The 23,400-nt window shown below is 36.3% G+C and overlaps 2 protein-coding genes across 2 annotated transcripts; one reads left to right on the top strand and one right to left on the bottom strand.

Annotated features, from left to right (window-relative positions):
- Positions 1 to 230: 230 nt before the first annotated feature.
- On the top strand, positions 231 to 1,609 carry LOC139354419 (uncharacterized). The gene is made up of 2 exons (XM_070998650.1): positions 231 to 1,481; positions 1,537 to 1,609. Exons 1-2 carry the CDS (start codon positions 231 to 233, stop codon positions 1,543 to 1,545), a joined length of 1,260 nt encoding a protein of 419 aa, XP_070854751.1. The 3' UTR covers positions 1,546 to 1,609.
- An 11,200-nt stretch (positions 1,610 to 12,809) lies between these two features.
- LOC139354418 (uncharacterized) lies at positions 12,810 to 14,756 on the bottom strand. The gene is made up of 3 exons (XM_070998649.1): positions 14,749 to 14,756; positions 12,946 to 14,674; positions 12,810 to 12,893 (listed from the first exon to the last, which is right to left on the bottom strand). Exons 1-3 carry the CDS (start codon positions 14,754 to 14,756, stop codon positions 12,810 to 12,812), a joined length of 1,821 nt encoding a protein of 606 aa, XP_070854750.1.
- Between the last annotated feature and the right edge of the window lie 8,644 nt (positions 14,757 to 23,400).

Here is a 23,400-nt window from a genome sequence, read left to right as displayed (position 1 = left end):
TGTCTCACTCCCTCATATTGTGTACCCCCAACTCTTGTAACATAGGTTAAGCCTGTACAAATCTGCACAATAAAGATCACTTTTGCTGCGACCGCCGAACAAGAAAGACCTAGAAAGTGCCGTCTACAATTTCAGAAGTGGGATTACCGCGAAATATTTTTTCTCGCGTCCCTAACTCTGCCTACGAGCAAAATAAAGCAAAAGCTATTACTTGAAAATTGTGCGTAATCATGGACACCATCGCTGCAGACGACTACACAGCATCAGAACTTCGATGTTGGCTGGAAAAACTTGGGTTGCCGAAAAGCGGCACCAAGGCAACACTAGCAGCGCGGTTGAATGGTGTGCCCCCCGAAGCCCGAGGAGATTTTCCAGTACTGGACCCGAAGGACATGACCGACATTGAAGCTGGGCCTGAGGAAAGGTCAAATAGTTCTGCAGTTCAAGGAACCGATCAGGACGATGTCGGGGCTACATCGCTGGATGCCCAAAACAACGACGAAACCGCCAACAACAACATGTGCGTTCCAGAAATTTCCATGCAATTGGAATCTCTGAAGCGCCATTTAGAAGTCGTCCAATTGGAAAACGAGTTTCTCAAATTCGAAGTTTCCCGGCGTCAGCCATTGAATAGAGTGACCGCACCTTCGACGAGCAATTTGCCAGAAATCCAGAACAATGTTTCCACACCAAATCAAACCAATGTCACCCTATCGGATTTGGGGAATATTGTTGCAGAGGCTGCCAGGCCTAATACAGCCATTTTTAACAACAATTCTTTGGTGACCATGGTTAAGGAAATGCTTCCACCTTTCGACGGTGCTGTTAACAGCAAAGTGCCAGTTAACACGTGGATCGCACAGCTCAACGCGATCATAAAAATGTACAAGCTGAGTGAAGACATAACGCGCATACTGGTTATGTCAAAGTTGAAAGACCGCGCTCAAATTTGGTTGCACTCTTCTGAGAACTTTCTGTCCTTGCCAGTCCAGGACCTATTAACTCAACTCGCAGAGGCTTTTCAGTCAAAAGAGAGCAAGATAATGTCCAGACGTAAGTTCCAGGAGCGAAAGTGGCAACCAGCTGAAGACTTTGCTACGTACTTCAACGACAAGACCCTGTTGGCTGCACACATCCGGATAGACGACGAGGAATTAATCGACAGTATCATCGAAGGAATACCGGATACTCTTCTACGCCAACAGGCACACATGCACTGTTTTAATTTGTCTGCCCAGCTGTTGCAGGCATTCTCCAAAGTAACATTGCGGAAACCATCTCTCGCATTTGGACGCCACAAAGACGTTTCCGGAAATCAGCCCGGACCCGCTGTAAGATGCTTCAACTGTAACTCCGAGGGCCACTTCGCGGCCGACTGCCGCAAGCCTAAGCGCGCGTACGGCGCTTGCTACGGTTGTGGAAGCTTGGAGCACCTGATATCTCATTGCAACGAGAAGAAGAACGCAACCAAAAATGAATATGTGAGACCGTTTAAAATTTACTTTAATTCACAGCCTAATCAGTGCCTATTTACAGAATGCCTAATCGATTCTGGGAGTCCAATTAGTTTTACGAAGTTATCCTGTGTTGAAAACATTCTAAGTAGTAACGTTAACGTTAATGAAAACAACTTTTTGCATTACTTTGGCTTGAACCACAGCCCTTTAGATATACATGGAAAGATGTCATGTTTTGTTATTATGAATAAAGTGAAGTTTAATTTCGAATTACTTATTGTGGCAAACAAATCGATGGCATATAGCACTGTTTTGGGAAGAGATTTTATGAACATTTGTAACTTTAAGATTGTTAGGGAAAATGATTGTTCAAATGATAGTTTTGCTAATGATTGTTCAAATGATAGTTTTGTTAATGATCGTCAAGTCAAAATTTAAGTGTCCAGCCGAGCGATCATTTCGAGTCAGAAATTATGTCAATTGAATTCCCTGATCCAGCCGAATGCAACCTGTTAAATATTAGCGATAAGTGTGAGTTTGCGTTAATAAAAAAACTGATAGATATTTTTGATAAGTTTTATACGAAACCGGAACGGCCGGAGATCCCCTTAGTAAAATGGGAAATGAAACTGAATTTTGATACAACTAAACCGTTCAATTACCCTCCAAGGCGTCTATCATACGCAGAGAAAAGTCAAGTTCAAAATTTATTAGACGATTACATAAAAAACGGTATTATTCGAGTAAGCGAGTCTGAGTATGCATCACCTATAGTTCTAGTAAAGAAAAAGTCTGGAGAATTAAGAATGTGCGTAGATTACCGAACCCTTAACAAAAACATGCTTAAAGATAACTACCCTACCCCCTTAATAGATGACCTTATTGATAAACTGTCTGAAAAAACTATTTTTACCAAGTTAGACCTTAAAAATGGGTTCTTTCACGTGCACATGCATGAGGATTCAATTAAGTATACCGCTTTTACAACACCTATGGGTCAGTATGAATGGCTTAGAATGCCGTTTGGTTTACGAAACGCACCAGCAGTTTTTCAAAGATTTGTGAACAAAATCTTTGCCGATTTGGTTAAAGAAGATAAGGTTTTAATTTATATGGATGATATTTTAATAGCAACGAAAGATAGTAAGAGTCATATGGAGATATTAACGGAGGTATTTAAACGACTGGTAGATAACAAGCTTGAGCTTAGGTTAGACAAGTGTGAATTCCTTCAAAGAGAAATAAAGTATTTAGGATATATAATATCGGGAGAGGGTATTAAACCTGATTCGAAAGGTATGCAAGCAGTAAAAGACTTCCCTGTACCGACAAAAACGCATGAGGTTCAAAGTTTTCTTGGACTGTGCTCCTATTTCAGACGCTTTGTCAAAGATTTCTCAACAAAAGCAAAGCCGTTGTATGATCTTGTAAGAAAGGACAGAAAGTTCGAATTTGGTGCGAAAGAGTTAGAGTGTTTTGAAATATTAAAAGTAAATCTTTTGGAAGCCCCTATTCTGGCCTTGTACAATCCAAAAGACCCAACAGAGTTACATTGCGATGCTAGCGCCCTAGGTTTTGGTTCAATTTTAATGCAGAAAAAGAAAGATAGTAAGTTTCACCCCGTATTCTATTTTTCCAAACGCACGACGGATGTGGAGGCGAAGTACCACAGTTTTGAATTAGAAACGCTCGCTGTAGTTTACTCGTTACAACGCTTTAGAATCTATCTTCAAAGAATACAGTTCAAAATAGTTACAGATTGTAGTGCTCTTACCCTGGCGTTAAATAAAAAGGAATTATGCCCAAGAATTGCCAGGTGGGCACTTTTTCTTCAAGATTATGACTACACCTTAGAACATAGAGCCGGCAAGCGTATGCAACATGTCGATGCACTTAGCAGGAACACACACATACTGTCAATCGATTCTAATTCATTTGAAGAAAACTTAGTTATATGTCAAAGTAGAGATGAGAAAATCAAAAGTATAGCTGAGAAACTTCAGGAAACAGAATTAAAGGATTATGAGATGCGGAATGGAATAATTTACAGAAAAAAGGATAAGAATGGTCTTTTATTTTATGTGCCAAGCGAAATGGAAAGCCACGTTCTTTTTAGTTACCATGATCAGTTAGGACATGTTGGAATAGATAAGATGGTAGAAGTTATCTCAAAAAGTTACTGGTTCCCCAAAGTTCGTGAAAAATGCAAGCGGCACATTAATAATTGTTTGAAATGTATCGCCTATTCTGATAAGTCTGGTAAAGACGAAGGTTTCCTTCATAGCATCCCCAAAGTAAGCATTCCCTTTGATGTCATACACATAGACCATTATGGACCGGTAGACAAGAGTAGAGCTAACAAACACGTACTGGTGCACCCAGAAAAAAATCCGTTCGAAACGTTCAAAAATCAAGACCAAACGTTGTCAAAAAGTGCGTGAGCCCGTTTGTTGACAGTTCATGAACGGTCGTTCGTAAAATGTGACCGAAACTTTAGGTCGGGTTCCGAACGAATGGTGTCAGTTTAAGAACATTACGGTCTTAGCCTGAGAACATAAAAATCTAAAAAAAACGAGGTTTGTGTACACGCTAGACTTTCTGGACGCCTGGTAGATATTTATTTAATTTCCCACCTTATGTTTTGTTATTGCTAGAATTCAATGTATTTTGGATATTTTACTAAGACAAAGAGAATTTATTTATTAATAGAAGTACATATAAACGTTAGAAATAATATTTTTATAAAACTTACAATTCACAACCGTCTTCTCGCGGACTCGAACCTGTGCTACCATGTGTCGGAGGCGGACGCTCTAGCAGCTGGACCACCGAGCGAATTTTTCGAGTGCGGAAAATCGGGACACTAGACCTACATTTTGTTGCAATAAACAAACATTAACCATGTGGCGAAAAATTATCGATTTCGATAGACTTTAACGTGTCTTTCCCAGCTTTTTCATGAACGGCGTTCGATATCTGAGAACATTTTTCGCAATTTGGAACCAAGTTGTTCGTCGGTAAAAATTGTTACCAACACCGTTCGATTTTCGTGAACAAACGTTCGAAATGTGAGAACTAAAAATGGAGAACGGATTGTTCGCATTTCATGAAAAATGTTCTTGATTTTTTTCGTTCTTTTTTTTCTGGGTGTGATTATAAACGCATTTACAAAGTTTGTAAGACTTTATCCGGCAAAAACTACAAAGTCTAGGGAAGCAATAGTAGCATTAAAGGACTATTTCAGGTCGTATAGTAGGCCGCGATGCGTGATTTCAGACCGTGGGACATCTAAAGAATTTCATGACTTCTTAGAGGAAAACGAAGTAAAACACATTAAGATAGCCACTGGATCGCCGCAGGCTAATGGGCAAGTCGAAGGAGTTAATAGAAGCATAGGACCCATGATCGCTAAATTGACTGATCCAGACAAGGGATTGTTCTGGGATACAGTTTTAGAAACAGTTGAACACGCACTTAATAATACGATTCAAAGATCAGTTAGTCAGCACCCAAGACAAGTCTTATTCGGAGTGTCTCAAAAAGGAAAAGTTATAGATAGCTTAAAAGAGAAATTAGAAGAGTTAAATAAAGATAGAGAAAGTAGGAATTTAGAAGTAATTAGAGAAAAAGCTACTCAGAGCATCGAGAAGCTGCAAGAATACAATAAGTTACGCACAGACCTTAAGAGAAAGATTGCTAAAGAATACCAGACGGACGATTTAGTAATGATCAAAAACTTCGATTCTCATGTAGGCGTATCCAAAAAACTAATTCCAAAATTCAAAGGCCCTTACAGAGTGACAAAGGTTCTTCGTAATGATAGGTATGTCTTGGAGGATGTTGAAGGTTTTCAACAGTCGAGGCTTCCTTATAAGGGAGTTTGGGCAGTAGCAAATATACGACCATGGATTAATAATGCAAATAGTTAAGAGATCAGGAGCTCTCTGGTCAGGATGGCCGAATTGTAGCAAGCAGACACACACACACACACACACACATACATATCCCTAAGCATCTGTTCTACATTAAGTTAGGTCACACTATTATTAAACACATACATACATCCCTGTTACTCTTAAGAAACACTATGCTTGTCTCACTCCCTCATATTGTGTACCCCCAACTCTTGTAACATAGGTTAAGCCTGTACAAATCTGCACAATAAAGATCACTTTTGCTGCGACCGCCGAACAAGAAAGACCTAGAAAGTGCCGTCTACAAATATTTAGTAGTTTCCTAAAAAAAAATTGTTTAAAAAGTGCTCTTTTTTCGCATGTTATACCATACCCCCCCTTAACATTCAAGTAAAATGTGACAACTGCAAAATGCCTGTGTATATTCCGTCAAGTGAAAGAATAGGCCGTATGTACGAGGTAAATTATAGATTTGCTTTCGTTATGCGTATGTTAGGCTTAGGCTTGGCAGGCTGCAATAAATTTTGCGGATTGATGGATATATCAAGTAATTTTGTAAGTAAAGCAGTGTATAATTTTTATTTAAAAAACATGTGTGATCAAATAAAATCCGTCGCAAAATCACTGTATTCCATGGCTGCTGCACAAGAAAAAGAAGAAACGTGCGAAGCACAAGAAATAGAAAATACTGCAAATTTGACTGTTTCCGGTGATGGCACGTGGCAAAAGCGAGGTTTTTCGTCATTGTACTGTGTTTCTTCGTTAATTGGATATTACACGGGAAAAGTGATAGATATTTGCGTGAAAAGTGGGGTCTGTCAAACGTGTAAAATTTGGGATACAAAATTAAATTCAGTGGAATTCGAAGAATGGCACGAGAATCACGTAGAACTTGGTGAATGTGAAGCAAATCACGAGGGACCTGCAGGAAATATGGAAGTTTCAGCAATAAAAGAAATGTTCCAACGATCGGAAGAAAAGTACGGCGTCAAGTATAAATATTATGTCGGAGACGGAGATAGCAAGACGTACACCGGCGTAGTTCAATCTCAACCATACGACGAAGATTTTATAATACATAAAAAAGAGTGTGTCGGCCACGTTCAAAAAAGAATGGGCAAACGATTACGTGATGTTGTTAAAAACACAACAGTACAGAAGGAAATAAAAACAGGAAAAAAAGCTGGTCAAAAAAGAAGGAGCAAAAGTCTCAGCGGAAAAGGAAAACTTACTGGAAAAACAATAGACAAATTAACGGTATATTATGGCTTAGCAATCAGAAGAAATTGTGATTCGGTGAAAAAAATGAATGATGCGATTTGGGCGACCTTTCTTCATTACAAGTCCACGAACGACGATCCACAGCATCATAAATGTCCTGCCGGCGCTGAGTCTTGGTGCGAATATCAAAAAGCTTTGGCCACCACTGGAATAGAAGATTTTCACCACAGCTATGAACCTTTTCCGGATGAGGTGATAACAGCAATCGAGCCAATTTATGAAGATTTGAGCAAAGACGAGCTTCTACAACGTTGTCTTGGTGGATTTACCCAGAACAACAATGAAAGCCTTAATCAACTTATTTGGAGAATTAGTCCAAAAGTTTTAGCCAGCAGCCCTACGATAATAGAAATTGCAGCAAATGCAGCTGCTTGCACCTTCAATGAAGGTTATATTGCATTGCTAGCATTTCTTGAAGAGATGAAAATCAACGTCGGCCCAAGTGCTCATGAATATGTAAAAACATTCGACGAATCTCGAATTTTGAAAGCTGAAGAAAAGGCTGCGCTTCAGACAAAAAAAGCTAGAATTCTGAGAAGAATGGAGGAAAAAGATGCTTTAGATCTCGCAGATGCAGCAGGAACATTGCTTTATGGTGCTGGCATCGACGACTCTATGTAAGTGCCATGAAACAATTTTTATTCTTCAAATTTCCTTACTACAAACTTTAAACGCGTTTTTCTCAAAACGACTTTTTTGAAGACGGTGCCCACGATAACTCAAAAAATTCTGCACCGATCGGTTTGAAGTTTAATACACTTCATTAAATATATATTTGACTACCAGCCAACGATCCCCTTTTATTTATTTTTTGCTTCTTATCGATTGTACAACGACAAAATGGCGCCTTTTTTAGGCTAAAAAACGTACTTTTACCTTAAACGCCCGTAAAAAAAATTTAAGAAATTTTTTTTAATGAAAGGGCATCGTTGGCTGGCAGGTACACTTCTAAATAACTAATTTTTTTGAATCCCATGTGTTTCAGATGATTCTACGATTTTTAATCCGGGGCACCGTAAAAGGATGAACTCTTGACATGGCCTGACTGAAGCAGCAGCAACTCCGTTATTTCTGGATATATATATATTTTTAAATTCTTAAAAATACTTCAAAAGTTACTAGATAATGTAAAAATAAAAAGAATTGAAAAATATTTAGTAGTTTCCTAAAAAAAAATTGTTTAAAAAGTGCTCTTTTTTCGCCTGTTATACCATACCCCCCCCCCCCCCCCCCCCCTTAACATTCAAGTAAAATGTGACAACTGCAAAATGCCTGTGTATATTCCGTCAAGTGAAAGAATAGGCCGTATGTACGAGGTAAATTATAGATTTGCTTTCGTTATGCGTATGTTAGGCTTAGGCTTGGCAGGCTGCAATAAATTTTGCGGATTGATGGATATCAAGTAATTTTGTAAGTAAAGCAGTGTATAATTTTTATTTAAAAAACATGTGTGATCAAATAAAATCCGTCGCAAAATCACTGTATTCCATGGCTGCTGCACAAGAAAAAGAAGAAACGTGCGAAGCACAAGAAATAGAAAATACTGAAAATTTGACTGTTTCCGGTGATGGCACGTGGCAAAAGCGAGGTTTGATACATACAACTGTGGACACCTGTGCCTCGCTTTTCTACTTTCTTTCGTAGAAAATGTGGAGTCAAAACCGGTATATTTAAATGGTTAATTTACATTTGGAGGGTTAAAAATCAATGTATGGGTACGAGTATGTGTGAACTCTGTATGGTATAAGAAGTGGACCTGCACGCGTTCAAATTCACAGTCTAAGTTTCTACTTCACATCGAACGTCATCTAGAGGACAAGAATTTTTGATCATTCTTAACAAAAAAAGACTATAACTGCTCATAACAGCTCAAAACAGCTGGTGACCAGCTTATAACAACTAGTAAACAACTAGTTAACAGCTACTAAACAGATAATAACCATCTAATAACAGCTATTAACCAGCTAAAACAAGTAGTAAGGAACTACGAAACAAGTACTGAACAACTGCTAAACAGGTAGTAAACATCAAAATACAGCTAAAAACAACGTGGAACAACTGTACCAAGTCCAAAAAACTCAACAACCATCATGAATCAGGAAAACCAGATGAACATTGTAGTTAAAGAGTTCAATGAATTTAATAAAAAGACTCTGCTATCGAAGGCAAGGATGCCTGAAAATGTAAGATTCCCGATCCTCAAGGCGGAGCGCAAAACAACAAAGGTTGGAGAATCTATTGCTCTCGAGTTGGAGGAGCACATTCTGTACATGCCGGAAAGGTACACCTCTCTTCAGGATGATATCATCAATGAAATGGTTGATGGAAATTTTAATATTTATAAAAGTAATGACAATTTGTATTTAGAAATAAGTCAATAATCAATAAAAAGATTGAGATTTTAAGTATATAACAATAAATACACTTTTCTAAATATAATGAAGAAAATGTATCGAATCTTTTTTTATTCGGAAATGGTATATTAATATTACAGATTATGGCGTTCCCTAAACAGTATTTGTTTAGTAACTGATGAGTGATTTTAAATCTTTCACCTATAAAGTTTGTAAAATATACTAAAATGAATATTTTGTCACAGTTAACGAAAGCTAGATTTGCTTTGAAGCGAAAATTCGATGATCTCAAACAAGTCAAAAATCATACGAATTTACAATTGGAGGAAACTTTTAAACCTATTACTGAACCCTTACATGAACTTGTTAAGGAAAATAAAAAACAAAAGATTTCTAATGTAAAAGATAGTATAAAAGTAAAGCGTGAAATGAAGCAAATTAAGAAATACGATGATGATGAGAGAGAGCTTGACGATTTCTACTTTACAACTAATGAGAAAGATCCGCAGTCTAATCGAAACATAACTCCACCAAGGTCTTTCGATGATAGTGATTCCTATAATCAATTCTTTTCACAAACGAATATAGAGGAAGATATAAAAGATGAGAAAAAGGAGACGGAAAAGAGTGAAGAAGAAGGGACAACACCTTTACCAATGTATACAGGAGAGGCCGATATGGGTGTGGATGCAGAGCTAGAAGATAATAACACTAGTTATAATTATGATTTTAATATCAGTAATTTGACCAGAGGAAATGTGTTGGATAAGGGTTATGGACCTAAAAAAAGCGCAAACAATTCATTAACTTTGGGAAATAAAGAATTAAAAATTAAAAATAATAAAATAACATTTTCTAGTGGAATGAGTTGTGATCTGACTCCTGGTCTGTACTCTCTAATTTTTCTTAGTAAACCTGAAAACTATGATGATCATGACTTGAAAATGTATAAAAAAATTATTTTAGAAACGAATATACATAGAGTAGGCTTTAAACCTAATAACAGAATCAAGGGTACACGAGCATACAAATATAGCCATATTATTAAGAAGTTGATAGACAACGATTTCAGTCCTACAACGTCTACTCCACTTCGCTCAAAAACAGGCTTTGGTTACATGACTCTTCAGAAATCAAATCCAAACTATGTATATTGGAATGATCTAAATGAGTTAGTCGAACGATTGGAAATTTTAGTAGCATCAAAAGGAGCGGGTAACACCAGCCACAACAACGAAATTTTTTCAATATTAGAGGAATTGCGTGAAGAAAGGATTATATTTTAATGAGTATAAATAGGAAGGACAAATATGTTTTAGATTTATAAACATCATGTCTGTCGACAAGTTTGGACATTTTTCTGTTGATAAGGAACGATCAGAAAATTTGAAAAGACGTGTTAGTTCTACTGAGGGATTATTCATCGATGAGGACGGTAATCTAAATGCTCAAAATAAACGTATCAAAAACGCATCTAAGCCTTTAGACAACAATGATCTAGCAACGAAACAATATACTGATGAGATCCTCGGAAAGTTGGGAGAAGATTTAAGAAAAATTATAACTCAAAATGTTAATCGTCGACTCACAAAAATTTCAACCTTAGAAAATAAAATTGAATTGAATAGTAAGAGGGCAGACAGCGCTGATCAAATTTTTGGCAAAATTCTGGAAAAGATTAAAACCATTGAGGACTATATATTTAAATATGTAACAAAACCGATATCATTACCGAAAAAAACCACAATTGAGTTAGAAGGTGTTGCTTTTCAGCCTATTAGAAGAATATGATTAAGCGAGAAATCGTAAATGAGTTGCACGGACCATCTCGAAAACACTTTCAACGAAGACGAGTTATTACAAGGGGTATAAACGATCTGTGGCAAGCAGATTTGGTTGAAATGGGAGCCTTTTCAAAATCTAATGATGGGTACCGATACTTGTTGACTGTTATAGACACATTTTCGAAATATGCTTGGGGTGAGGCATTAAAATCAAAAAATGCAAATGATGTTTCCCAAGCCATGGAGAGAATATTTAAATCGGGTCATGGAACACCAAGAAACCTGCAAACTGATGATGGCACTGAATTCTTTAATTCCAAATTTAAGGTATTAATGAAAAGTTATAGGATAAATCATTATTCAACCTTCAGTACTCTAAAAGCATCAATAGTTGAACGTTTCAATAGAACTCTTAAAGAGTTAATGTGGCGTGAGTTTAGTTTCAATGGAAAATATAAGTGGATAGATATGTATGTAGGATCGCCGGTGATGGTTCAAAGATAATCTCAACAATTAGGTTTAATGACTTTATTTAATTGATAGACAATAAGATATTCCGTTTTACATCTTCTTCCTCGGAAAAAAAACAGAAAGCAAAAGCGAGTACTCTATGCGACGATTCTTTTCGTGCGGTATCGAATATAATATTTTAACAGAGTTGCAAGCGATAATTTTACGTTAACAGATTTGAATATACCTTAATGTAAATAAAGTAAAATAAGTTTAGGCAGAGCTGTTGTAGACATGACCACTCCTTGTCTTCTTTTCCTTTCCCACAATCGGCCATCCTGATTCATCATTCGGCTCGAATGATGGTTCTTCTGCTGAGTCTGACTGAGGATTCCATTTCTTCATATATTCAGCGACGGTTGATGTTTTCCCTGGACCTTCATGGTCACCAACTTTCTCCACGTCATATCGGCCATGGGGAAGAGTCCTGACTACTTTGTAAGGTCCAAAGAATTTTGGTTTTAACTTTAAGCCGGTCCCGTACTGTGTGCGCTTTATGGCGACGAGTTCGTTGATTTTGTAATTTAGCTCCTTCTTACGACCCTTGTTAAAGGACCTACGATTCTCTTGCTGAATTTTGGAGATGTTACTCTTCGCTTCCATACGAACGCTCTCTCTCTCTTGGTCCAATTCTTCGATAGCGGCGTCTTCAAGGAACGTGTTGAGCTCGGATAGTTTGTTGGTCCTCATTTCAACCCCTGTTAATATCCTGAAGGGTGATAGTTTCGTGCTTCTTGGGGGTGTGCTGTTCATTACTTGCTGCACAACCTCAAGATGTTTATACCAGCTGGACGATTTCTCTTGACAAAGCTTGGCCAACATTGGGATTACGATTTTATGGATTCGCTCCACCTGACCATTCCCTCGGGGAACTCCAGTGGCTATCATTAGATGCTGTATCCCGTTCTCGTCGCAGTATTGCCTAAATGTGTTTGCAACAAACGCTGCCCCTCTATCTGATATTATGCGCTTAGGGTTTCCAAACACTGCCGCTTGACGGGTAAGTCGATCGATAACTCCTTCAGCGGTTGTATTTTTTGTCGGGTGGAGCCAGACAAACTTAGAGAACGCATCGATCACGACGAGAATGTAGTTGTAGTTCTTGCTGGTCTGCTCTATTGGTCCTACATGATCAACATGATATGTTTCCAACGGCTTGTCATCTTTGTTAATGGGTGTTAAGAAACCTTCCTTTTTGCCTGCCTTGCCTTCAGAAATAATACATTCGACGCAACTCTTGACCACTCTTATTACTTTTTTCGATAAGTTCGGTATGTAAAATGTCTTCTCGACAGCCTCTTGAGTTCTTTTTACTGAGAAATGTCCTTGCTTATGGGCCATACGAATGATTTCTTCCTCCATTAATGTCGGCACCACAATCAGTTCTTTGACAGGATCCTTGTACAATATGCCATGCTTAATAAAGAAGTCACCATATGTGCTGTTTTCGAGGGCGGCCATTACTGCCCGAACCCATTCATCCTGCGACTGTACCATCTTGCACCATATCTAGTAGAATCGCATAAATGTATCTTGAAAATACGGCTGGTGAGTTCGAAATTCCAAAAGGGACATATAAAAACTCGAATTGCCCTGCATGTGTCACGAAAGATGTATATTTTCTCGAATTTTGCTCAACTGGTACATGGAAAAATCCATTCGCTAAGTCAAGTGTTGTGAAGAGGCTGTTTCCTTGCAGTTTTTCAATGACATCGTCTATAAGTGGCATCGGAAAGTGATCCTTGGCAATCTTAGCGTTTAGTAGTCTATAATCGCAGCAAAGGCGCTTGCTGCCATCCTTTTTCGGTACCAAGACAACCGGCGAGGCATACTCAGATGAACTTGGTTGGACAATCTTCTCTTCTAACCATTTCTCTACCTGGTTGTCGATAATTGTCTTGTCTGCAGGTGAAATGCGCCGAGGGCGTTCATAGACTGGGTATTCGTCATTTAGCAATATCTTCATCTGAATGGGACTGTCCTTTTTCTTCTCTGGCTTGTAGTTGTTGATCAAATCTCTTACAGTTTTAGCAATTGGTCTCTCCAGGTGAGCGACGTCGATCTCGGGATCCTCACCTTCAGCAAAAAGACACATCTGGGGGTATTCCTGGAATATGTGTAACTCAGACTGGACTGCTTTCTCTCCGTCAAAAGATTCCAGGATGTTGTGGTTCCCTTTTTGTTGAAATGTTACCGAATTCTCTGAGAATATCAAGTCCACCAGCTTCAGGACGCTATTCCCGATGACTGCTGAGTACTTAATATCATTCCTGCTGGTAACGTGAAAGTTTAAGTCCAAACAAGCGTTGTCTACCACAACTGTGGTTGCGAAACTGCCAAGCGTATTTAGCTCGCTGTTACAAATACCCAATAAACAGTGTTTTTCGTTTGTAAGCTCGATATTTCCTAGCTTCTCAACTACGTCATCACGGATAAGGCAAAGATCACAGCCTGTATCGATCAAAGCGGAAAATCGAACGCCATTACAGGAAATTTCCTTAAATATACATTTGCCACTGCTACTGATATGGTTCGTCATGGAGTTGGCACTTTTTCCCTCCTTCTTTTCAGCGATCCTATTGCCTGGACAATTCGATGCCTTGTGGCCAAGCTGTTCGCATCTGTAGCATTTAATGGGCTGTTTACACTCCCTGGCAAAATGCGAAGGATTACCACACTTAAAACATTTTTTGGCATGCTGTTTGATCACATCAGGTTTCTTGTCTTCATTGGTATAATGAGATTTAGGCGTATTAAGCAATTGAGGGCGACTGCAGCGAATTTTCTCATATACCTTTATTTGCTCCTTCAGTTCCTGCAGAGTCCTGGCCTGGTATAAGTTGCTTTTGTTGGCTCTCGAGTCGGGTATCCCTTCGATGAAGTACTCTATAAGGCTGGGGTCGTCCAGATTGACAGGCTTTCCTATTTCCATGAGTGAATAGAGATACTCCTTGTAATCCTCATTTGGTCCTTTTCGCCGGTTTTTTAATGTTCGGTGGACTTCAATTGCCGATACCTCTGAGCCGAACTCAGCTTCTAAAGCTCGCTTGAGAGTTGACCAGTTGGAAATACCTGGCTGACTTCGAACAAATATTTTAGCTGCTCCCTTTAACAATTGCTTCGAATAGATAAACATTTGAAGACTATTCCATTGGACTGCTGCGGCATTATCTTCAAACTCTTGGATCCAGCTGTGAACAGACGGCTGGCTCGAACCATTAAACTGAGAAAGTGAGTCCTCAATGTCGCGCAGTGTAAATGAACTACGGCCTTCGTCTGATTTGGGTCTTGGGTTGTGCATTGAACTTGCATCCCCGTAGTCAGATTCCTCATCTTCGATGTCGTCAGCCGGTAAGTTGTAGTGGTCGAGAAGTCTGTCCTGCAATGTTTGCTTTCTACCACTTGTAGCTAAATTAAGCTGTGATAATTGCTCTTTTAGCTCGTTTACCTCCGCATTCTGTACTCGTTGTTACTCTCTGCTTACATATAGTAGAAATTTTCAATTATAACAAATTATTGTACTTAACTTAATGGTTAAATTTTGTGAAATATTATAGGTTATAGGTATAAAAATACAAAAAAAAATGATCCAGATCGCTCACTGTCCTCTTCTGCGAACAGCGCAGTTCTGGTACTTGCTGGTAGTCTCAAGTCTTCCTTCTTTGGCACGACACACCCTGTGGCCAAGGTGACGCTTCTTTTCAGGCTTTTTCACCCAATTTGCGCTTTCCCAAAGCAAGATTTTGACGCCTCCTCGCTCACTTGCAGAACCTTTGCGCAGGTTGCGCACCTTACTTTACCTCTCAGGTGTATACGATCTGCCAGTGAACTGCTTTCCCTCCTTCTAGAACAATGTTGTCCGCACTCTGATTTTAATGAATCTGTGTGGCACGTCCGCTTTTCTGCCGTTTTTCCAAGTAAATCCCACTTCTGACACCAAATTTGTAGGATCGCCGGTGATGGTTCAAAGATAATCTCAACAATTAAGTTTAATGACTTTATTTAATTGATAGACAATAAGATATTCCGTTTTACATCTTCTTCCTCGGAAAAAAAACAGAAAGCAAAAGCGAGTACTCTATGCGACGATTCTTTTCGTGCGGTATCGAATATAATATTTTAACAGAGTTGCAAGCGATAATTTTACGTTAACAGATTTGAATATACCTTAATGTAAATAAAGTAAAATAAGTTTAGGCAGAGCTGTTGTAGACATGACCACTCCTTGTCTTCTTTTCCTTTCCCACATGTATAAACAATTAATTAATAAATATAATAATAGAGAGCATAGAACAATAAAAATGAGTCCAAGTAAAGTCAATTCTTCCAATGAAAAACAAATATTACAAACATCGTATAATCACCTGAAAATATTTGTTGCAAGTAAATTCCGTAAGGGGGACCACGTTCGTATCAGTAAATATAAACATGTCTTTGAGAAAGGGTATACACCAAACTATACAACTGAAATCTTTAAAATTAGAATGGTGAAGAATACATACCCTAAAACATACTTACTTGAAGATTTAGATGGTAGCCCGATTCAGGCGGATTCTACAAAGAAGAACTGAAAAAAACACGATTTCCCCACACATACCTAGTTGAAAAAATTGTAAGGCGAAAAGAAAATAAGGTTTTGGTTAAGTGGCTTGGGTTTTCAAAGACTAGCTGGATAAACAAGGAAGACATTTTGTAGTATAATAAATGATTTATTTAATTAATTTTTATTTACATATTATCTTATCTTATATTAAGTTTAATATTAATATTTTTTTACAATGTTTTAAATTAAAATTTAATATAATAAAAATACTTTTTACAAACTCAAAATCATTTTCATTAATATTTTCCAAAGTCTCGATCATAATAAAACATCTCCAATTCAACTGATTTATAAAATAGTTCTTTTTCAATATGTTCCTTTTGAAATTTAAGGCTATCTAATGATTCTCCATCGTTCACATAATTATTTTGTATCATCTCACCCAAGCAAAATGAATTTGATTCTAGCCATTCAACATTTTCTAAAATATCTTTTTCAATTAATCTCTGATGTTTTATTGATGTCGTACCATGGTCTTCATTACTTAACTCTAAAAATTGTGTTTCATTAACATTACGTTTTCTTTTGTTATCTTTGCCACAAAGAATTTTTTTATTTACTTTAACTGTAGTTATTTTATGTGCTTTTGATCTAAACATTGTTCTATTACCATATAGTGAGGCCCCAGTTAATAAAACGTTTTTATAGTCTTCGATTGTAAGATTTCGTGAACTCACTCCCTTTGCTTTATTATGTGAAGATTTAACTTGATCTATTCTATAACAATAAACCTTTGAGCACAGACCTACAAATTCTGTCATGAGTTTACCGTTAAGCTCATCTTTAAAAAACCCTAAACTTTTTTTGTTAACTCTTTTAAAGTTATATAGATTAATTCTTTCATCTGAATAGTCCGATGTATCAAATTTTGCTTCAAGATCATTACGAATATCTTTATAAAAATCTTCAGTTTTTATTGTATAGATAAATGAATCAGTATCCATATAATTTAAGAGTAACTTTTCTTAAAACTTTGGCTTCATATATTGATAGTGAAAATCATACATTTTCCATTTCGATAAGTCTAATACTGCAAATCCTAAATACATTGGCTTATTAAATAGAATGGACAATCTTTTCATTTGAATTGCATAGAAATTATCATTAATTTTAGTTGCACTATGAAAATTGGATTTTGAAATTAAAGTTTTGGCACAATGTGCTTTTCGTCGTCTTGGAGTTATCCGGAGCTTCCCATGAACTAATAAGCTTAATATCGACCCTGCACTCGGGATCTTCCATTGTTTTTCCGTAAACAGAATTATTCATTAATTTAAAAAAATCTTTTTCAAATTTATTTTTTGCATTTTGTCTATGTAAAGTATTTAGATCAATGTAATTCTTTAACCAAGGCTTTTGTAAAAACTGAACACCTCTATGGATCTTTTTCAATACTAACCCATTCTGTATACATTGTTGCAAATTCCGATAATGTATTACATAATTTTTCTTATTTCCCAGGTCAGCAATTAATTTTTTTACCTTATCCTCTTTTGAGGCCAGACAATTTGACGGACAAAATGGAAGATCATTATGAAGATCATGTAAACGGTATGGATATATTAAGTCCACTTCCAAAAAATAACCGTATTTGCTATCGATTGGAATATTATTAATATCAAAATTGTCTATGTCTGTGGTAGACATCCACTTAAAATCTTTATATGGTAAAGGCTGTGACATTGCCCAACCATACAAGTTATTCGCATCTACATACATTAAAAATGAAGACTCCTTCGAGGAATCATAATCTGACAAATATTTGTTATTTGCTTTTGTATATCTATGACAACATTGAACTAAACCACCTCGAATGCTACTTTGAATAATTCTATACATATTTATATCTGTCAGCAATTCAAGTTGAATATTTGTAGATTTCAACATTGCCTCCCAAGATAGACCTGGTGTCATAAAATACTGAGCTGGGTCAAGTGAATAAATTTGCATACAAATTTTTCGGAAGTTTTCAGAAATGTCATTTAAAAGAAATACATCAGTTTTTAAATATAATTCTAAATAATCTTTAAGAGTGGAACAAGAGAAATGCGACCAAACTTTAAGAGCTTGATCATAATCTTCCTGAGAGCATTCCCTTTCCGTTAAATTACTATAGAATGCTTCCCTTGGTGGGAGGGAAGTTTCCTCGAGTCTACTAGCGGAATCTAAATATTCATAGGGAAATATACCCTTCTTACGCATTAGTCGAAATTCTATATCATTACTGAAAAACGATTTTACAGTGTTCAATTGATCATCAACTAAATTAGAAGCTAGGGTATCTAAACTTGATGGTATAAATCTATATGTATCGAGAAAACGAATTTCAAAACTATTTCCACTTAACCTTTTTATTTTCTTTGAGACAGAAATATAGTTTTCCTTATTTATTGGTATTACGGAAATTTCACCGGGAATCTTTCCCAACTCTTGAATAAACAAATGACAGTCGTATTTTGAAAAATTATGAAAAAATACTGGTAGGAATTTGTTAACTTTATAATCCAAGTTACACTTAGAGTGGGCTGCACCTCTAAAGCGACCTGTGAAATGACAATGATCTCTTACCCTATCAGTCCCTAAATCTTTCTGACAAATAGAACAATTCAATGAATTATCAAATATTTTCTGGTCATCCAAAGTCATTCTCATAGGAACTATTTTATTTAAGTAGTCATCACTCAATTTAGTTAAATTTTTTATCAATGAATCTACAAAACTTACTTAATTTTTTCCTGTTTCTAAAACAAATTTATGTAGTCTAGAATCAAAAGCACACTTTGTATAATACGCATATGATATTGGAATATGTTCATTAATATTAAATAATTTAGAGCTCACTTCAAGATTTTTCGGTTCCAGAATGCATTCAAAATCCGCGTAGACAAAGAATGGAACTTGAAGCTGATGTTGAACCTGGGTAAATTCCAATGTGTTTTTCTGTGGGTGTGGCATCTTTGAGACCTTTTTACTGCAGAGCGTTTTGTGTTTCAATGCAGCTTCCTCAGTTTTGGAAAAATTTAAACACACATTGCAGAAATATTGCGCCCTCTTCTGATTTCCTCTCTGAGCAGTCATTAGTCTTTGAAAGAGAAATATATACAAATTATTTAATTGCTTAAAAGAGATAAAAATGAATAAAAGAATTTACCTTGAAATATTTTTAATGTACATGTAATGTCCATTTCCACCTTCTTCCAAAAACATCATATTGATATGAAGAGGCTTTTCCACTTCCGATTGAAAAAGTGGTCCAATTATTTCCCTCGTCTCTTCATTATATCCGTTTAAACTCATATGAGTATTCTTCTTTAAAAAATTTTTTATACATTTTATTTCAAGGGGGAAAGTCAACCCTGTGAAATCTAATATTATTTCATCACTTATACGAATTATCTCCAGCGATATATCAATATTATATGCCGAACATCTTTGCGGCCTGTTAACAATTTTCAAGGCAGAAATCAAAGCCCATTTAAAACAATAGTGGTCATTTTCGTTACAAACGTTAACTATTGCTTTTTTCGTTAAAAGGAAACGAGGTAGTGGTATGAAAGATGAACCAGCCATCGGTGTATAATGATTCACATTCATTTCCAAGCGAATCAATTTTATAAGAGACCATCCACTATCTCTCTCTTGAAATTCTTGTGTTTTTGAAATTATTTCCATGGTATGTTCATGGAAGATATTTTCTAAGTCAGAATCTTTGTTCATGATCGTCATTTTACTTTGAAAGCTTTTCATATCAATTTCTTCAGATTCATCTTTAAAAAGTATATACTCTGCAAACAGTTCAAAGTTGACTTTTGCTGAATTATAACTTTCTAACAGAATGCTGAGATGAGGTAGCAGGGACAATCCAGCTTCACTCAAGAAACTCTCTGGTAAGATCAAGTCCGATCCATCGTTTACATACATGTAATGTAGTATTCTTACCTTGAATCCCTCAGAAATTTTTTTGACTCTTCCGTCAAGGGGTTGAATTGCATTTCGCTTATGCAACTCCGAACGGACATGATTTGCCCACTTATTCTTTAGCAAGAAACACTTGCAGGATTGACAAAACTGATTTTGGTTATTCATTTTATTTTATTCGTTTTGGTAAAATTCTTTTTTCACGATCACTTTTTTCACTTTTACTCAAGTTGTGTTTGACGTAGCAGAGTATCCCACTTCAAGACTATTTTTGGTAGACTAACTATTGTCCTCGATCATTTATAGTGTTTGAAGTGGGCGTGAACGTTAATATTGAAGATGAGAGATGCATACTTAAGATTTTTTTAAATTCAAAAACTAAGGTAATTCTAGTAGGTTACATCGACTATTCATTGGTTAGAAGAGATGAGAAGTATTGATTTTGAAAAATATTTGATACATGTGTAACCAATCGGACACCATCAAATCGATAAAGGAGACACAAAATCATAGAATTAAGGAGAGTGTTGGTTAGAAGAGGTCGCACATACTTTGCTGCAGGTGGGAAAGGAAAGGTCATTTTTTATACACACCATCATTCAGGCAGCCAATAGGGGACAGTTTGGAAAAAATCATTTCGAGTTTGGGAAAAAACAAAGATTTTCATTTGTTGAATTTCGAGAATGCACATTTTTGGGTAAAAGAAGAGGAAAAATCAAAGATTTTCATTTGTTGAATTTGGAGAATGCATATTTTTGGGTAAAAGAAGAAGATGAAAACCTGTAGAAATTTCCTTATAAATCGTGTAAGCATATTTAAAAGGGTAAGACGAGATTGTTGACTTAGATAGACAACATGCATTCAGTTAAAATAAATAACTTTTTGAATGTATACGTACGGCTCCAGTTCATACAATCAAAACTCTTTGAATGTCAACGAGGTAATATAAAAACATCTATTCATGGAAATCATATGGACACCTGCGTGTGGAGCAATGATGCAGCCACTGAGGGAGTTGATACTTGTGTATGCCATCGAATTTCGGATTACAAAAGGGAGGCACTCAACATTATGAATAAATACTATAATCTAGAAAAAAGAATGAAAATGATTAAATAACATAATAAAACATGTTCGCAGAACCAAAATAAACTTCTGACTTTTTATTTCGAGTTAAAATTACAGGTACGGCGAATGGAAAATATTTCCTTGACTGAGATATGTCGGCTACTTGCGAGTTGTTGCGCGGTCGTGATTTCAACCCCTATTATGGGAACGTCGTATGAGCTCGTATGAGGTCGTTGGCGTGAGGCCCATGATCTTGTCAATGAGCGTGCGCTTTCTGGGTTGTGCATGTGTCCCTTTTATTGCGGTCAGGTAATTGACAGGTGCGCATGTTCGGGTAGCTCTTGCTTGAATCTCTTTTATGACATGTTTATGACCCATTTGTGGAAAGGAGAGAATCTTAGACAATTTACCAGTTAAACGTTCTGGGGCGGAAACAAAAATGTGTATTTGAAAATATTCCACATCTGAGAATCATTAACTTGTGAGATTTATTTTATTGGGGTCCTTTTGATTTCTAAATTAGTTTTACAATCAGAGGAAACATTATTCCCCAACATGATCGGACATGTTCCTCTAAGATAACCATCTTTGAATACTTTGGGTGTGCGACCTTTCACACGTGCAAATTAAGTTTCTCACTAGTGAATTGATTAAAAAAATTTATTTTTATTTTTAACAATCACTTATTCACTATTACAATTTTACAATAGGTCGAACTTATTTAATTCACTGCTCTTGTATTTATTCTCGAATATTTGTTCTGCTCGATTCGGATCTCAAAAACGGACTGCCTGCTCTCTGGTTCAATGATCAATAATCAAACCTCGGCTTAAGAGATTTTATCCCCAAAAATTGATAAAGAGAGTGACTCAAGAGAGTCGGAAAATAGGATGATGCAATTTGCCAATTAAATTCGAAGTCCAATCTTGGCCGGAAATTGGTGTTTACATTAGCGGAGTTTAGGGACCGCTTTGGGGATCTTTTTGTTTACGTTAGCGGACTCGGGACTCGCTTTGGGGATCTTTTGTTTACGTTAGCGGACTCAGGGCTCGCTTGGGTCTCCGATTGTTTACAATATCGGTTTGGATGTTTACAGCATCCGTTTGATTCGGACTGCGTGAAATTGATCTGGGTGGGAATGATTTGGAGGCCTGCTTGGCAGAAATAGCTGACCACGGATTTATCTCGGGTCTGTCAGAGTTCTTTGGAAATTAGCTCTCGGCTCAAAGTTGTTTATAAATTGGGTAAGAGCCCCTAAATAATGTGTCATATAACTCCCCCCATTCTAAATTGAATCGTCCCGATTCATTGGAACTGTTGGGTATATTGAATGAAATTGATTGGTTAATTCGACAATGATATTTTCTTCTAGGGTATTTTCATTGTCGGGTGTATTATTTATCTCAATATCGGAAATATTGCTTTCTGGTTCGATTTCTATACGAATTTGCCATGGTTTGAATATTAAAAATTTTCTGAATTTGATTATAATCATAATAATTAAATATATTAATGCTAATATGATTAATATTAACGTAATTGGTATTTGAGTTTGTTTAATTTGAATAAATGGATTTAGTACGTTAATATTATCAAATGAGAGTTCCGAATCATTAGATATAATATATTCGGATATTAAAAAATCTGTATATTTTCGAGCTGTGATGTATTCCAATATCTTATTGTCTACATTGGTGTAGGAAATATTATTAATTATAGAGGTGCCATTAAAAGTAATTAAATATGACCCATTTAAATGAGTGTCATTAACCGTATTTTCTCCATTTACAAAAATGGCTCCATCTTGGATTACATCTACTTTTTTATTTTTTTCTCTGATTTTGTTACAAAAAGATTTTTCTCCATTTAGTAATCTGGTGAAACAAGAACCTTCTGGGTTAAGTGTGCAATAATTGTTAAATATTTCTGTCTTAAAATTAGACATTACATAGTACTTATTTCTACATTTTGCGACGTGATTATCAATTAATAATTTTCCATCATCATGTGAAATGGATCTTGAATTGTAAACGTCACAGCGATCGGTAATAATAGGGTATTTTATGTAAATTATAATAAGATCTTGATGCAAAGCGATTTTAAATTCAGATATATCTAAAAGGTCTGTTATAACTACAGGTCTATTTTCGTGTTTATAAATTTCTTGTATATCGTCGTTGTTTAGAATTTTAGTATTAAATACATCGATTTTGGCGAGTGTAATTGTGTCCATTAAATTCATAAGATCGTAAGTAAGCAAACGCAGACGATATTTTCTAAGCGGAATTTCTTGATCTTTAAAGGCTGTTTTGAATTCTTCAGATAAAGATTTTATCTCTTTAAATATTTTAGAATTAATAACGTATTGATCGTTATTATTTTGTATTAAATCATCGATTTTATTTTGAACAGTTATGAAATCATCATGATCTGGTGTTCCCGCTATCCATTTCCAAATAGTGCCTATTTCATTAATGCCTCTTTTCGATCTACTGGGTATAATTTGGGAGA

The sequence above is a fragment of the Drosophila suzukii genome (assembly GCF_043229965.1).
Source record: "Drosophila suzukii chromosome 2 unlocalized genomic scaffold, CBGP_Dsuzu_IsoJpt1.0 scf_2c, whole genome shotgun sequence".
Taxonomy (NCBI): domain Eukaryota; kingdom Metazoa; phylum Arthropoda; class Insecta; order Diptera; family Drosophilidae; genus Drosophila; species Drosophila suzukii.
This window is presented reverse-complemented; position numbering and strand designations above follow the sequence as displayed.

Coding starts and splice junctions, on each gene's coding strand:
- LOC139354419 (XM_070998650.1), top strand. CDS start 231: ATGGACACCATCGCTGCAGACGACTACACAGCATCAGAACTTCGATGT.
- LOC139354418 (XM_070998649.1), bottom strand. Junction 12,894..12,945: donor TAGCGAATGGATTTTTCCAT/GTACCAGTTGAG, acceptor TGACACATGCAG/GGCAATTCGAGTTTTTATAT.